The following is a 16017-nucleotide window of genomic DNA, read 5'->3' on the forward strand; positions in this document are numbered from 1 at the left end:
ATATGTATACGTTATAGAATGGCTAAATCAAGCTAATTAAAAATATGCATAATCTCATATTTATCATTTTTTCTGATGAGAACACAAAATCTACTCTCAGCGATTTTCAAGAATCCGTTGTTATTAACCATCATCACCATGTTGTACAATAAATCTAACTGAAATTTTGTATCTTTTTTTACATTTTACACGTTATGAATATTTATAAAGCAGGTTACTATTCAGGTATTTTAAGTCAGCTGAACAAGCATATAAAGGCAGAAGTGTAGTCTAGAGGGAACACACAAAAAAATTGTGATTAAATAAATACAGGTTAAATTACTAGAATAGGGTTCAACATGGGAATTTCAGTCTACTTCTGCCATTCATTTGCATAATTAACATCACATCTTTATCTATAAATTAGCAGTGCTTTTTTTTTTTGCTATCAATCTGAAGATGGTTTTTCAAACCGGAAAAAATATACACGAAAGCAGTACGGTATAGCACAGTAACTAAAATTAGGTTTACAATCATTATATCAACTTTTAAGTTCTAATTAATTAATGCTTATAAATAAGGCTCTTGGAGGGCGGGGAGAATCCCATTATGAGGAGTTATTATATAGCTTTGAAGAACTAAGAGACAAAATTAGCCACCCACTGTGCTTCCTATTTTGATTCCTGCAGGGTTTCAATCCTTAGCATATAACACAAAGACCCAGACAAGATCATTCTATTATGTAATGGCATATAGTTAAATGCTTCATTTCCTTTCTGTTTACAGCTCAAACACTAGACCATAATTATGATTAGTCAGGGCACTTATGCTATCAGCATTGTTTGAAGAATAAATTATAGGACTTAACTATGCCCTATTAGTATCTTTTAATGACAGAGGCAGGGTACCATTCTGATATGCTGAAATCAACATTTTGCCACGGGAGATTCTTAGTTTCTTCTCATACTTGGATTTTTAAAAGTACTTTAGAAAAGAATTGCTCTAAAACACAGTGAGCTTCTTTTGTTTTTATTTTTTTAGAGACAGGGTCTCACTGTCACCCAGGCTAGAGTATAGTAGCAATCATAGCTCACTGCAGCCTTGAACTCCTAAGCTCAACAGATCCTCCTGCCTCAGCCTCCCAAGTAGCTAGAACTACAGGCTTGTGCCACCACACCTGGCTCATTTTGCTGTTGTTGTTGTAGAGACAGGGTTTTCACTATGTTGTCCAGGATGGTCTCAAACTCCTGGACTTAAGGAATCCCTCCGTCTCAGCCTTCCAAAATGTTGGGATTACAGGGATGAGCCACCATGTCCAGCCTTCTTTTTTAGTTGCAATATGCACTATTCTGTTACTGGAGTAAAAATACATCATTTTAATGTAATGTCATAGAGTGTTATAGTTGTCATAGTATGTAGCGAAAGAAAACGTGACTATCCTTTTTCTTTATTCATTAACTTATATGTCTTCTCCTTGCCAGCGTTTCTTGTGTTACCTGTAAATTGGACAGATGTCGAACAAATGCAGTCTTAAAAAGGACATTTCTTATAACCCATGATCGATGCTTATCTGTGAGCAAGAGAGTGGGAATACTTTGGAGAGGCCAGGAAACAAAAGAAAGAAAGGTCTTCTCTTTGGACACAGTATTCTTTCTGTGTTCACCAAGAACAAGGCCAGAAGGCAGACGGGCACAGCAGCAGTAATAAGTTACCTTATCAGGCAGCAGATACTCACCCCTAATAGTTCTATACCACACCTTCCAATGTCTAGATATATGGAAAAGCACTTCTCTAGTATATTGGTTTTTAGCAAAGTTATCTTCTACAACTTAATGTTACAAGAGCTTTCATTATTGTGATTAAAAAAAACAAAAACATAACAAAAATTATACCTCGAAATCAACAAACAACCATCAGGGAAATTTGGGCTGGCACATGGCTAGAAACATGATTATTACCAGATTCACTGATTTAATGTGGGACATAAGAAAAGCAGTGATAAAATGGCTGATTACATTTTTTATTTGGAAAATCTGCCTCAATATGACAATAGATTAACTATTCTAATAGGTCTTTTTCCACTGCTACTCATTTTACAGAATATTTTAGAGGAAAAAACCCTTTGATTTTTTTCTGAAACTAGTATATTACAAGGCTGGTTGGGTCTTCTGAAAATTGAACTGGCACATTATGTAACTGCATGGCATAAGAGAATGCCCAGGATTTGCAACTGGAAGACCTAGGTTTGGGTGTCAGTCACCTGCTAGTCGTATGACCTGGGATAAAATAATTACATCTCTGTAAGCCTGTTTCCTTATTCGAAAATGAGGATAATAATGTCTGCCTTACTCAAATAAGTATATAAGAAAGTACTCTGTAAACTATATAGTTACAAATGTTAGTTCTGCTTCATTATCAGCTTACTAATCTATGGGAGTATGAAACTACATACTTCTAGTTTATGTCTAAAGTAAGATATAGCAATATTTATCAGATATTTAACACCATGGTACTGAGTCAGTTCTAAGGTCCTTATACCACAAATACCTTGACAAGTGTACCTTATTAATTCTCCTGAGGAAATGGACAAACATGTTAACTCCTTGCTGTTTTCTTTCCAAAAGTCTTTATTTCCTTTTAAAATTCAATAACCTTAAAGGAACACCTATCTAGTTTCTATTTGTAGCTCAATTATCTATGAGCCCAGTTTTTCCTGTCTCTTAAACCTCCAGCTTTACTCACAGTTATTTAACTTCTTAGGTGTTTCTCTCTTTCTGGTAACAAGATAGAGGAAAGTCAAAAGTAGAGACAGAGGTGAAAAGTATAGTTAAATAGAATCTTTTTGGCACCAGTAGTGAAATAAGTTGGGGTTTGAGGGGAGAGGATAAAACTGCTAGATAAGAAACTTGAAAGTTAATTGTAGATTTCAACTGTATCCCTCAATAGGCTCAAGTCTCTGCTCAGAAGACATATCATCAGAGAGGCCTTCATCGACCACCCTACCTCAAATAGCACCTCCACATTCCTATCCCTCTACATGACTTGATTTTTATGGCCCTTGTCACCAACTGACATGATTTTAATTTTATTATTCTCCCATTACAATGTAAATTTAATATGTGCAATAACTTTGTTCACAGCTATAATTCCAATGGTTAGCACAGCCACTGGTACGAAACAGTTCCTTATTAGTGAATGAATGAATGAATAAATGAATGAATATATCAATAATATTCAGGTCCTCATACTTGATAGATGATCAAAGTATATATAACTTTAATTTAAAATATAAAAAAGTAGCTACTAGGTATACATTTTCTTGGTGACAGAGTGTTCTGAAATATAGAACATTTCCTTTCAAGATACGTCAGTATCCCAAACTGGTATGTTTACTGTTTCATTAGGAAAACATATATGCATAGAAACATAAAATTAGGCTGCTGAGTTAGAAATATAAAAAACGAAAAGTTAGAAAGGTAAAAAAGCTCTCACCATTTTTGTTCTTAAATAAGAAATTAACTGCAACTAAAATACATTAAAATTTTGAATGACAAGCTCAAAAACAATTTTTTTAAAAATTTGAGACAGGGTCTCACTCTGTTGCCCAGGCTGGAGTGCAGTAGTATAATATTGACTCACTGCAACCTCTGCCTCCTGGGCTCAAGCAATCCTCCTGCCTCAGCCTCTTGGGTAGCTGCGACTACAGCCCTGTGCCACCGCAGCTGACTAATTTTTTATTGTTGTTGCTATTTTTTATAGAGATGAGGTTTCGCCCTGTTGCCCAGGCTGGTCTTGAACTCCTAGGCTCAAGTGATCTGCCTGCCTCAGCCTCCCAAAGTGCTGGGATTATAGGTGTGAGCCACCGCATCTGGCCCCAGAACAATTTCTGATATTAAATAATACGTATTCTAGACGGTAAGAAAAATAAATTCCTTTCACAAACAATAATAACTATTTTTATACAGACATAAATCTACTTTTTAAACATAATTTAAATCAGAATCGAATCCTTTCTAAAAATTAAGCTTCTTTCATATGTGCTTACTGGGAAGAAAAAAATACAATTAGGACTGTTCACAAAGGTTATTAGAATATGACCATTTATTTTAGGTAGATGTTTAAAGGATCCTCAAACTCGGAAGTTTAGGAAAAACTATGATTCATTCTAAGACATATTTGAGAAAAAAATGAAAAACTTCTTAGATATAAGAGTAAGAATCTGTCACTAACAAATGCCTAAATTAAAACTGAATTTTTTAAACACATGAAAAATAAAAAATAACTTACCTATAGGGTATCCCAATGCAAAGTCATTACTTTGTGTAGCAAAAATAGGGAATAGTCCAGCTTTGCTAAATCGACTATCAGGACTGGCAACCAATAAGGTTAATACACATACAATGAAAAATACAGAAGCTTTGGCAATTAAGATACTATATAGAAAGGACCAATCCACATTGGAAAAATTAAGTACAACCATGTTTTTGAATAATAAAGCCGGAAGTGCAAATCTGGAGACAAAATTTCCCAGGCCTTTGGCCTGTGTTGATGTTATGACATTGGCCCTTCCTGCTATGTAGCCACAAAGGACAATGCCAAAGCATTCCAGTAAAGCTGGAAAAAGCCTTGTAATTGACATCGAAGGTGGGTCATTAGTGGAATTAAATCCATGAGTTAAAGCTGTAGGCAAAGTCTTGGTCATATTGACTGCAATGGTTAAGTTCTCTGCAGGTAAATTAGAAAAAGAATTCATTTTCTTTCACCCTCCAACTCCAACCAGCTCTCTGGAAAGAAAGGAAGAAAGATTCAGTATGGCCATCAACAAGAATTCTAGTTGAAATAATACACTGGCAAACCTAGATTTATTTACTTATTAAATGGCCAAATAAATATACATACTTTCTTCAACTACCATCAGGGAAAATACAATGGAAAAAAAGTGGTGGGTTGCTAACAATAATCGCTTCACTCTCAAAGGCAGGTCAGCTCAAAATATGTATGTTGCTGTTCTATATTCAGTATTAGACATAAGTAAAATAAGATCTGCAAATATTAGAGCCGTAGTGATGCCCTGTGCTTCTCTCCAGTGATTCTCTCCATCAGTTGAGCTCTGCCTGGTGGATAAGGGCCTCGGGACCACAGAGTCTCCATTGGATGTTCCCATGCATCCAAATTCTCTGGAAATTTCAGAAGTTCTTAAGGTTGCATTGAGGAGTCACCCAGGGACCAGAGTCCTTTCCGGCCCATGGTCATACTTGAGTATAGGATGGGAAGAAGAGTATAGTAGAGCACCACTAATCAACTTTAAACCAATAACTTTTTTTTTAAAGATAGGGTCTTGCTCTGTCTCCCAGGCTGGAGTGCAGTGGTGCAATCTCAGCTCAGTGCAACCTCTGTCTCCTGGGTTCAAGTGATTCGTGTGCCACCATGCCCAGCTAATTTTTGTATTTTTGTAGAGACAGGGTTTCACCATGTTGCCTAGGCTGGTTTTGAACTCCTGACCTCAGATTATCTGCCTGCCTTGGCCTCCCACAGTGCTGGGATTACAAGCATGAGCCACTGCACCCAACCTGAACGAATTAACTTTTCTGTGTCTCACCTTCTTCACCTGTAAAATGGCAATAACAGTAATACCTACCACATGGAAACTTGAGATTATTCAACTGAAGTCTTTAAAATCACATCTAAATCACATCTGGAACAGAGTAATTACTTAATGAAAGTTAAATATAACTTTTGGTAGAATATGACAGAGAGAAAAAAAAAATGATGACATCCCACCAATATACCTTTAGTTCCTTCTATACCAGCCACACACACTGGCCCCAGGGACTTTGTGCCACAGGGACTTTGCACATTCAGTTCACTCAAGTGTCATGGAAGCAGGGACTATGCATGTTTTTGCCCACTGTTGTGTCTTTAACATCTAGGACAGTACCTGGCACACATGAGACAGAAAAAAAATATTTTTTTAATGAATAACTATAATAACTTACACTTAAATAAACCTTTTACCCTTTCATGGATCAATGTTCTCTTTCAGGCACTATTTAGTTTATGGATAGAATTTTTTTGTTTTCTGAATGATAAAGTATTATAAGTTTTTCACTACAGCAACAGAACCAAGAACACAAAATGTGTCTAAAGGTGTTCATGAAACGTTGAAAAATACAAAATGTTTTGTAAAATGTTCTAAAGAGGTTTTCAGAAAATGCTAAAGCATGGAACAGATTCAAAAAACGAATAGTACAATAATTATCAGACTCCCTCTTGCTGCCAGGAACACAATGAACATGAGGTCTGGATAACTCTAAAGCTAATCGGCTTTTATTAGTATCTTGAAATTAAAATGATGACAATTGCCAATTTCTTTTTCTTTTTTTTTAGATGGAGTTTTGCTCGTTGCCCAGGCTGGAGTGCAGTGGCGTGATCGTGGCTCACCTCCACCTCCGCCTCCCGGGTTCAAGCGATTCTCCTGCCTTAACCTTCCCGAGTAGCTGGGATTACAGGCATGCACCACTATGCACGGCTAATTTTGAATTTTTAGTAGAGATGGGGTTTCTCCATGTTGGTCAGGTTGGTCTCAAACTCCCAACCTCAGGTGATCCACCCACCTCAGCCTCCCAAAGTGCTGGGATTACGGGTGTGAGCCACCACACCCAGCCAACAATAGCCAATTTCTAAGTGATTACTCTGGGTTTACCATCTAAAGTAGACTTATATAAGGTAAAAAGTAAAAAGTTCATGCTTCTGGAAATTTACAATGCTCACGTTAAGTCCTCAAACATCAACATCATGTTAAAAAGACTTAGATGACAGCCCAGAGATCACCAACAACTGACACCAGGCAGGGGTATAAGGGAATTTTCTCTGTGCTACCCTTGTATAAACCGAACCATTTAAAAACCTTATATTTAATCTGGATTAGGACAAGTATTTTTCTACTAGAATTAGATAGGAGTGGTCAATATAGTATGTGAAACCTACAATACTCACATACTTGAAGTTTACCAAATAAGCATCAAATTATATCTTGGGAAAGCTACCGGTTGGTACAAATACCCATACTTGAAGTAAGGAGCTGGTAAACAATTAAACACAGGTGTTAAACATTTGGAGCCCTTAAGAAAGTGTGTACTTGGAAAGGCAGTGCTAAAGAAGAAAGTGATAAATTAGTCCAGTTTTCTATTCACTTTCAAAAGTGCCTAGAGTATTAACAACTCATTCTGCTTACAATCCCTTACTTGTACCACACAAGCATGTCAAGGCATTCCAGTAATTTCTTTAACCAACAGTTTTAACTAAACTAGTTGAAGTTCAGTGGAGAGTCAAACAGATTCTGGGCTTTACAGCTTATTAACTCATAAGGTACTTAGCCTTTCCGAACTTTTGTTTCCTCAACTGTAAAATGAGAGTAAAAACCCCCCTATAGGGACCAGGCATAGCAGCTCACACCTGTAATCCCAGCATTTTGGGAGGCCCAGGCAGGTGGATTATGTGAGCCCAGGAGTTTGAGACCAGCCTGGCCAACATGGTGAAACCTTAGTCTCTACAAAAAATGAGCTGAGCATAGTCATGCATGCCTGTTGTCCCAGCTACCTGGGAGGCTGAGGTGGGAGGATCACCTGAGCCTAGGAGGTCTCTGCAGTGAGCCATGATCACACCACTGCACTCCAGCCTGAGTAAGACCCTGTCTCAAACAAAGATCTCCTTAGAGACATATTGTGTGGATAGAATATTTTATATACAGTTTATCACAGAGTAGGCCTTCAAGAAATGGCAGCAATTGCTATTAGGAACTGTTATCTTACTACTAACAATGATAAAAAAGTAAATATGTTAGTTCTTCAAACATACCTGGTAAAATATCCACCAACTAAAAAAAGAGGGATGGGATTTATCAGTTTTTGTTTTATACCAAACAATTAAGATAAGTTGAATTTAATTTGGTTTGATCATAAGTGGTTAACAGTGAAGGCAGAGCTCTTCATTTTTCTCAGGGTGATGGTCAAATAGTTGTAGCAATGTCCAGGATTAACTTTCAATTCGTTGAAAAATTAAAAAAAAAAAAAAAGTGGGGGGGGGGGGGTCGGGCGTGGAGACTCACGCCTGTAATCCCAGCACTTTGGGAGGCCGAGGCGGGCATATCACCTGAGGTCAGGAGTTGGAGACCAGCCTGGCCAGCATGGTGAAACCCTGTCTCTACTAAAAAGACAAAAATTAGCCGGGCTTGGTGGCAGGTGCCTGTAATCCCAGTTACTCAGGAAGCTGAGGCAGGAGAATCGCTCAAACCCAGGAGGCAGAGATTGCAGTGAGCCGAGATCCTGCCATTGCCTTCCAGCCTGGGCAACAGAGCAAAACTCCATCTCAAGAAAAAAAAAAAGTAATCTGCCCTCCCCATGAGGTTTATTTTAGTGTTTTTCAGTATTATAAAAGAAATACCTGCTAAGGTAAAGTCAAAATTATCAAAATGACTTAAAAAGTTTTACTTCATCCTGATCTTTTTTAAACGGGAAGATAACATGCTTTCTAAAGCATATTTTAAAATGAACAGGAACCACAGCAAGGGAAGTTTAAAAAAAATTACATCCAGCCTTTTCATCTATAAAAACAAAAGCTTGTTACAGAACAAACACGTTCACAGTAAAAAAAAAACACTCGCTGAGGCACGAACTGGAGAAATGCTACTGTACTTACAAACCGCTTCTAGCCACATCATACTTGGCTTAGATCACATAAACGAATCACTGATATTGTAAATAAGTGCTATTAAGTGAAAATGGGAGGGTGGGGGAAAGGAGAGGGTTGACTAACTTCACAGAGAAAGCTTTAAACTCTCAGGCTATTTCTCAAACAGCCAACATCCTTTATCCTGTGGGATAAGTGTAATACAGTGTGGTACTATTAAAGCACTCTTCAACATCAACAGTCGCACCATTCACCCACTCCCACCTACTTGCTGGGCACCAGATGTCCTCCCCAGAGACCCGGGTAGGGAGCGCTGAGCACTGCCTCCTTGCCTCATCTGCAGGGACAGACTGTGGCCCTCCAAGATAAGGGGCGCAGAGAGTTCCTAACCGAATAGGCTGCTCGGAGAGCAGGTGCCAGCCAACGCCTGGAAAGGCAGCAGTGGAAGTGGAAAGGCAGCCAGGGGTCTGTGCCTGGCGTAGGAAAAAGGTGGTCGCTCGTCTTCCCAGGGCACGGGAGTCACAACGTCATGGTAACTAACATACCCCAAAAATGGGTAACGGAGAAAATTTGGCGCAGTGCTCCAGGTGCCTGGGCAGAAGCCTTCGGGAGGGCCAGATACTGAGGGTACCCTCGGGATAAAGGGAAGAGTCTAAGAATGACAGGGTGGACGCCCGTGCAGTGAGGAGCTTCCCAAACTAGGGATGGCAGTTCTGTCTCCGGAGGGTACGAGACACCCCTTCCCCCGCGCGAGCCTTCCCGGGTGATCTCACACATTCCAAAGGCAGGCGCTGCGGGGCAGAGACAGCGGGTTCAGACAACGGGCCGCGGGGCCAGGGCGCAGAGGGTCGGCGGCTGCCCACGTGCCCAGGCCCGAGGGGTAGGGGTGGGGGTACCCCGTGTCCGCAAGGTAGAGCCAGGACCGGGCAGGTCTGCGCTCCAGGGGCCCATCTCACCTGCTTCGTCTGCAACCTTGGGGTGGCGAGGAGAAGGGAGCTGGTGCTCGCAGGGGGTCAAGCAGGGAGAAGACCACCGTCATCTCCCGCCCCCACCCCTCTTCGCTGAGCGCAGCCGGGTGCCAGCTGCAGCAGCTTAGGCACGTTCCGATAAAGTGAGGTGGGGTAAGCCGCCGCGGCCCTGTCAGCTCAGCCCCGCGCCGGCCGCGAGGCCCCGCCCCCACCCCGCCTTCGGTGCCCACCCCCTCCCAGCCCCGCCTTCAGGCCCCGCCCCCAGCTCCGAACTTCCAGCCAGACGGGCCCCTCCCCGCCCTCAAGCCCCGCCCACTTCCACGAGCCTCGAGCCCAGAGTCCTGGTCCCACCCTCAGGCCCCACCCACAGCCTCGGGCCTCCAAGCCACACGTTCCCCAACCCCGCCTTCAGTCCCTGCCCCCTCCTCCAGCCTCCGAGCCCCACGGTACCCGGCCCCGCCCTGCCGGCTGGGAACCACCCAGCCGCGATCCTCCGGGGCGGGACTTCCGGCCTCCCACCCCCCACAAAATGGTAGCCGTCTTGGGGGATGTTCAGTTTATTTTTCGTCTCCTTAAGCACAGACGCAGAGCGGGGTTGTCTTTCCGCTTAACCCCAACTTCGTGTGATTTGCCAGTTTCGCTCCTGATTAGCCTAGGACTTTTTATAGCATAGAGTTTTAAAGCAAGGGCTTAGAATCAGACCTGGGTCAAAATCCTGCCTTCCACCTTCACCAAGGCAGTGTGACCTTGACGTTCCTACATAAGAGATTAAAATGTAAACGCTTAGCCCTGGGCTTGCTTTAGAATCTGGGCCCTGTCCATAACTGCTTCTATTGCGGGGCAGGGGTAGGGGTGGGGGTGGGGAACTACATACATATCCTCTCAGTATACTGATAGGAAACTGGTGGCGTTGATGGAAAACTTACGAAGCTTCTTGAAATAAAGGTATTGAAACCATCCTCAGGGTTTATAAGAATTCTGGACAAAAATATAATTAAGCATTAATCAGGCTACACGTTGGCCCACTTCCTTGTAACCGAAAGTCAGGTAGAGCTAGATAGTACATTTGCATCCCCGTTGTTCCTATAGATAGGTTTTCTGATGTTAGAGTCATAAGGCTCTTAAGAATTGCTCAAGATATTTTTCAGACCCTAAATTCCAGCGAAACAACTAATGCCAGCTAGCTGGAAGACCCCTGCCACAGAAGAAGGGAATCAGTATGAGAATACAGCTTCTTCATCTCCCTGTCCCATGACTTCGCCCTGCAGTCTTCAACCAATTAATGATCTCCACACTTCAGACCACTCCAAAACCCTTAAGAACCTGAGCCTCAAAGTTCTCCTGGAGACGAATTTGAGGTTTCCTCCTATCTGTGTTTGGTGGCTCTATGATTAAACCTCTTTCTCTTCTGCAACCTGGTGTCCCAGTGTATTAACTTGCCATGGGCCTCAGACAACAAACCTATATACAGTATCCCAAATACAGTGCTCCACTTTGAAATCTGAAGAAATCCTGCATGAGTTAGTCTTTTGAAATAAAAATTATTTCAAATTTTAAAATATTTATATATGTTCCCACTTAAGATATCCACAAGCGTTTGTTTACAACCTTTTACCTTGCTTTGCATCTTAAACATTTTTGTATGGCAATTTCCATGTCTTCCTATCATCTCGGCCATCTTAGTGCAAAGATACAAAATTGTGTGGCTTACTAAGAAAAATTACGGTAAGCTAAGGGTAGGTTAAAGGATCTGAAACTTAGCAGCAAAAAAATGAGCAGAAATTAAAGCTATAAAAAGGCATGGATCCTGCTCCAGTTTTCTTTGCTTCTCCTTTGTTCTCTGTCTTTCTCACTTTTAACTGCCTTCTTTGTTTCCCTTGAACCTGACTGCTTAAAAAAAAAAAAAAAAAAAGAACATCTGAATATCTCAATTATCTCGAGGCTAAAAGGATTTTTGTTTAGGAAGTATGAATATTAATTCAATTAAATAAATACTTCTTGAGCATTGACTACTAGGGGAATACTGGAAGATAGGCCTGGAAAGGTAAGTTATGGTCAACCTGTAGGAGGTTCCTTGGGTTAGTCTCAGAGTTTGAACCTTATCCTTCGGCCACAGTAAAACATTTAACTTTTCTTTTCCCACAGGAACATGTCAGAATGATTACACTACTTGTGGGTGTGTAATCTGGAAGCTGTACCATGATTAGTTGAAAGAGAGACTGAAGGCAAGAAAAACAGTGTGGTGACTTGGGGAAGAACCAAGACATAAGGAAATGAAGACTTACTCTTGGGTGATGACAGTAAAAAGAATGGAATAGGTCTGAGAGACAGGAAAAGGGAGAACTGATAGGACTCAATTACTGATAGGGCTAAAGAGGAGGAAGGACAGGGCAAGGAGGAAGGACAGGGTGAGGTGGCTCACGCCTGTAATCCCAGCACTTTGGGAGGCGAGGCAGGAAGATCACTTAAGCCCAGGAGTTCACCAGCCTGAACAACATGACAAAACCCCATCTCTGCAAAAAATACAAAAATTAGGCCGGGTGCAGTGGCTCACGCCTGTAATCTCAGCACTTTGGGAGGCCGAGCCGGGTGGATCACCTGAGGTCAGGAGTTCGAGACCAGCCTGGCCAACATGGGGAAACCCCATCTCTACTAAAAATACAAAAATTAGCTGGGCATGGTGGTGTGCACCTGTAATCCCAGCTACTTGGGAAGCTGAGACAGGAGAATTGCTTGAACCCAGGAGGCAGAGGTTGCAGTAAACTGAGATCACGCCATTGCACTCCAGCCTGGGTGACAGAGCAAAACTTGGTCTTAAAAAAAAAAAAAAAAAAATTAGCCAGGTGTGGTGGCACACACCTGTGGTTCCAGCAACCCAGAAGGCTGAGATGAGAAGATTGCTTGAGCCCAGGAGGCGAAGGCTGCAATGAACTGAGATCGCACCACTGCACTCCACCCAGAGCAACAGAGTGAGACCCTGTCTGAAAAAGACAAAAAATAAAAATAAAAGAGAGAGAAGGAAGGATTTAACAAGCTTATGTATTTCCTCATCCGTTAAAATAAAGAAAAGAAATTGAACTAGAGAGCTTCTGGTATCCTGTCCAGCCATAAAATGTTGTTGTTTTCTATTATTCTGTTATCTGAAAATGAAAGGAAGAACTATTTCAGTGGGAGAAGCAGTTTCAAGGAGAAAATAACAAATTTGATTTTAGACCTCAAATCTAAAACCTTGAGAAATTTTCTAGTTCAATTTTCTTTCTTGAAGTTATCGTCCTCTCCATCTGAGATTCTAGGAGATTAAGCAGTTGGTCTAAGAACACCCAACTAGTCTATGACAGAGAATGAGAATAAAAGCCCTCCCTGTCCTGTAAACGAACTGCTTATAAAGACATCAGCACATGTATGTAGAGATTTCCGGTAGACCCCTAGGGAGAAAACAGAAAAGAGAGAGAAAGAGCAGAAATAAAGACATGGTTTGAGAAGACATCCGTACAGAATTTACGAAGTTTCTTGTGGGAACCTCACTGATGAGGTTTCCTTCCACAGAGCAGCTTGTGGAAGGAAACTCTAAGAACAAAATGTATACAAAGATGAAAGACTTCATTAAAAAGTCACCCTTAGAGAAGTAATTACCAATGAATGCCACGAGAAGCTAATTTAATTCCACTGCCATATCTGCTAATCATTCTGTGAGATGCTGACTTATTCTATACTATTAACTGGAAAAAAATGAAGAAAAGCTAAAAGTAATGCAGAATAATGGAGGGAAAACTGCAAATTAATCGTAACTTTCATTTACATGTAAGAGGGACCTATAAACTTCAAGCACACTGATATCCCCCTTTCCCTCAAGTCCCGCTGATCAAAATTGACAGGAGAAACAAACCAAATGGTTTGATACAATGACAAAGGTCATGTAGGATATATGTTGAGGCAATATGATGTACATGTGGATTCCTGGTGATTTTTATTTTTCCCAAAATGAAGTACTTCTAATGTTTCTTTCTATGAAAGTAATAAATAACAATGATAACATATTCAGATAATACAGAAAAGAATGAAGAAACTGAAAATCATACCTGTGGATAATTTCTTTAGTATTATACCATATATGTATCATTTTATGCAAATATAGATTATTTAAGAAAAATAGGATTATACATGTGATTTTCATACACATGATTTTAGTAACTTTTTAATAATACTGTTATAATCCATAAACAATTTATTCATATAGATTTATATAATTTTTAATGCCTATTAAATATTCCCTAGCGAAATTTTGAGGATGATCTTCCTTGAAAAAGGGGAAACTGGGCCATCTATAAAGTCTAACCAAAGTTGAGTAAAGAATAGACAAATAAAAGAGAGTGACTTAAAATGTGCTGTTTGAACATGTCTAATATGATGCCAAATTTTGTTTAAAAACTTTTAGTTTCTTTAAAACTCCCCTTCCCCTTCCCAATAGCATCATTTTCTCTTTAGGGATTCATGTTTCCAGAGAAGTTGACTTCACTCTCCCTTCAGAGGTGATGTAACTAATGCAGGCTGTCCAATCAGTATATTTCATCCCTTTGCACTTAATGATTAGTCAGGGTGGGCACTGATCCTAAAGTAGCTCAGTTGAATAATTCTCAGGACTTTTGCAGAGAATGCTGATATTCTCTTTCTTGCTAGACAAGAGGAAGATGCTGACAGGCATTTTAGAACCGTAAGAGAAGCCGGTCTTAGAATGGTGCAGAAACCAAGGTAGGCACAGCAGAGAGAAGGAAATTAACAGGGACCTTGATGACATGTTGAGTTGTGGGATCAAGCCCCACCTGAAGCAGCCTCACTGGTTGGCCTGTGGACTCTTCATTCATGTGTACCAATCAGTTTTCTTCATTGTTTAAACAAGTTTGAGTTGGGTTTTCTATTACTTAAAATTAAATGCACAGGAAAAAATGCTAAAGGAAAATGCAACAGTAATTCTCTCTGAGTGGTAAGAATACACATGATTTAATTTTTTTTTTTCTGTGCAGAAAAGTTTCCCTTTTTCTTGATAAAATTAATATACAAGTATGTATTTTGGCTGTATGGAAATCTTCTAAAACAAATTTTAAAACTATGATTGTGTATTAAACCAGGAAGATACATGAAATTCACCCATAAAATAGAATGATTTAAGAGCACAGATATGATGACCTTAGAGAAGAGAAATGATCTATGACCTTAGAGAAGACAAAGACCTTGCTTTTGTTGATCTTTGTATTCTCAGCATTTAGAATAGTGCTTTCCCTGACATATGGTAGGCATTCTGTAAATGGTTTTTGAATGATTGAATAAAACATAATTGCCTATCAGCTATCTAGGAAGTTGGATTGTAACTATAGGAAGTATTTGATACAAGCAACTGTGACATAGCTCTTTTACAGTAACTGGATTTCTTATTTCCAGCTTTTCACTTGGCCTAGTTTTATAGCTTTATTTACATATTCCCCCAGGCCAGACATGGTGGCTCATGCCTATAATCCCAGAATTTTGGAAGGCTGAGGTGGACAGATCATGTGAGGCCAGCCTGGCCAACAAGGTGGAACCCTGTCTCTACTAAAAATGCAAAAATTATCTAGGTGTGATGGCGCGTGCCTGTAATCCCAGCTACTTGAGAGGCTGAGGCAGACGAATTGCTTGAACCGGGGAGGCGAAGGTTGCAATGAGCCGAGATCGCGCCACTGCACTCCAGTCTGGGCAAAAGAGCAAGACTTCATCTCAAATAAATAAATAAATAAGTATTCCGCCAAATTGTTGACTTCGTTTTGTGATTGTAAATGCTAGAATTAAATAATTATTTCTGATGTCAAGTTAAAGCCCTATTATCTTTTAACATACATATATATGTTTATGTGTGCATAAATATACAATAACTTTTTTCTCTTTCAATTTACTACTGAAATATTCTCACAAAAGCAATAAAGTGGAACCTAAACATCTCATGTGGCTATTGATCTTGTTATTGACCCCAAGAAAGGCTCAAATGTGATTAAATGGGCAGAGGCTTTTGTCCAGGCCAGCACTTAAGAAGTTAAGCAGAGGCCAGGTGTGGTGGCTCACACCTATAATCCCAGCACTTTGGGAGGCCAAGGCAGGTGGATCACTGAGGTCAGGAGTTCAAGACCAGCCTGGCCAACATGGTAAAACCTTGTCTTTACTAAAAATATAAAAATTAGCCGGGTGCAGTGGAGTGCGCCTATAATCCCAGTTACTGGGGAGTCTGAGGCAGGAGAACTGCTTCAACTTGGGAGGCGGAGGTTGTGGTGAGCCCAGATCATGCCACTGCACTCTAGCTCCGGGCCCACAGAGCAAGACTGTTTAAAAGAAAAAAAAAAAAAGTTAAGCAGAAAAA

At 40.4% G+C, this 16017-nt stretch overlaps 1 protein-coding gene and 1 long non-coding RNA gene across 6 annotated transcripts in view; one reads left to right on the forward strand and one right to left on the reverse strand.

Moving 5' to 3' along the window:
• GPR155 (G protein-coupled receptor 155) overlaps nucleotides 1-9845 on the reverse strand; it is a 52138-nt gene extending 42293 nt beyond the window's left edge. For 2 of the 4 annotated variants that reach the window (XM_005573519.3, XM_015432376.4), the window contains exons 1-3: nucleotides 9624-9845; nucleotides 5769-5917; nucleotides 4267-4763 (exon numbers count right to left, since the gene is read on the reverse strand). In XM_005573519.3, coding sequence (XP_005573576.1) covers nucleotides 4267-4732 — 466 coding nt within the window. In that variant the 5' untranslated portion in view covers nucleotides 4733-4763; nucleotides 5769-5917; nucleotides 9624-9845. The remainder of the gene's footprint in view (nucleotides 1-4266; nucleotides 4764-5768; nucleotides 5918-9623) is intronic. The other 2 variants (XM_005573521.3, XM_074009476.1) reach the window with 1 other exon arrangement.
• A 200-nt stretch (nucleotides 9846-10045) lies between these two features.
• Nucleotides 10046-15604, forward strand: LOC135966552 (uncharacterized). 2 transcript variants are annotated; one of them, XR_012421246.1, is made up of 3 exons: nucleotides 10046-10167; nucleotides 10784-11679; nucleotides 11781-15604. It is a non-coding gene; the product is annotated as an uncharacterized lncRNA (long non-coding RNA). The 2 variants fall into 2 exon arrangements; XR_010579928.1 differs by having other exon boundaries at nucleotides 10139-10580.
• The last annotated feature ends 413 nt before the right edge of the window (nucleotides 15605-16017 follow it).

Source organism: Macaca fascicularis, chromosome 12 (assembly GCF_037993035.2).
Source record: "Macaca fascicularis isolate 582-1 chromosome 12, T2T-MFA8v1.1".
NCBI lineage: Eukaryota > Metazoa > Chordata > Mammalia > Primates > Cercopithecidae > Macaca > Macaca fascicularis.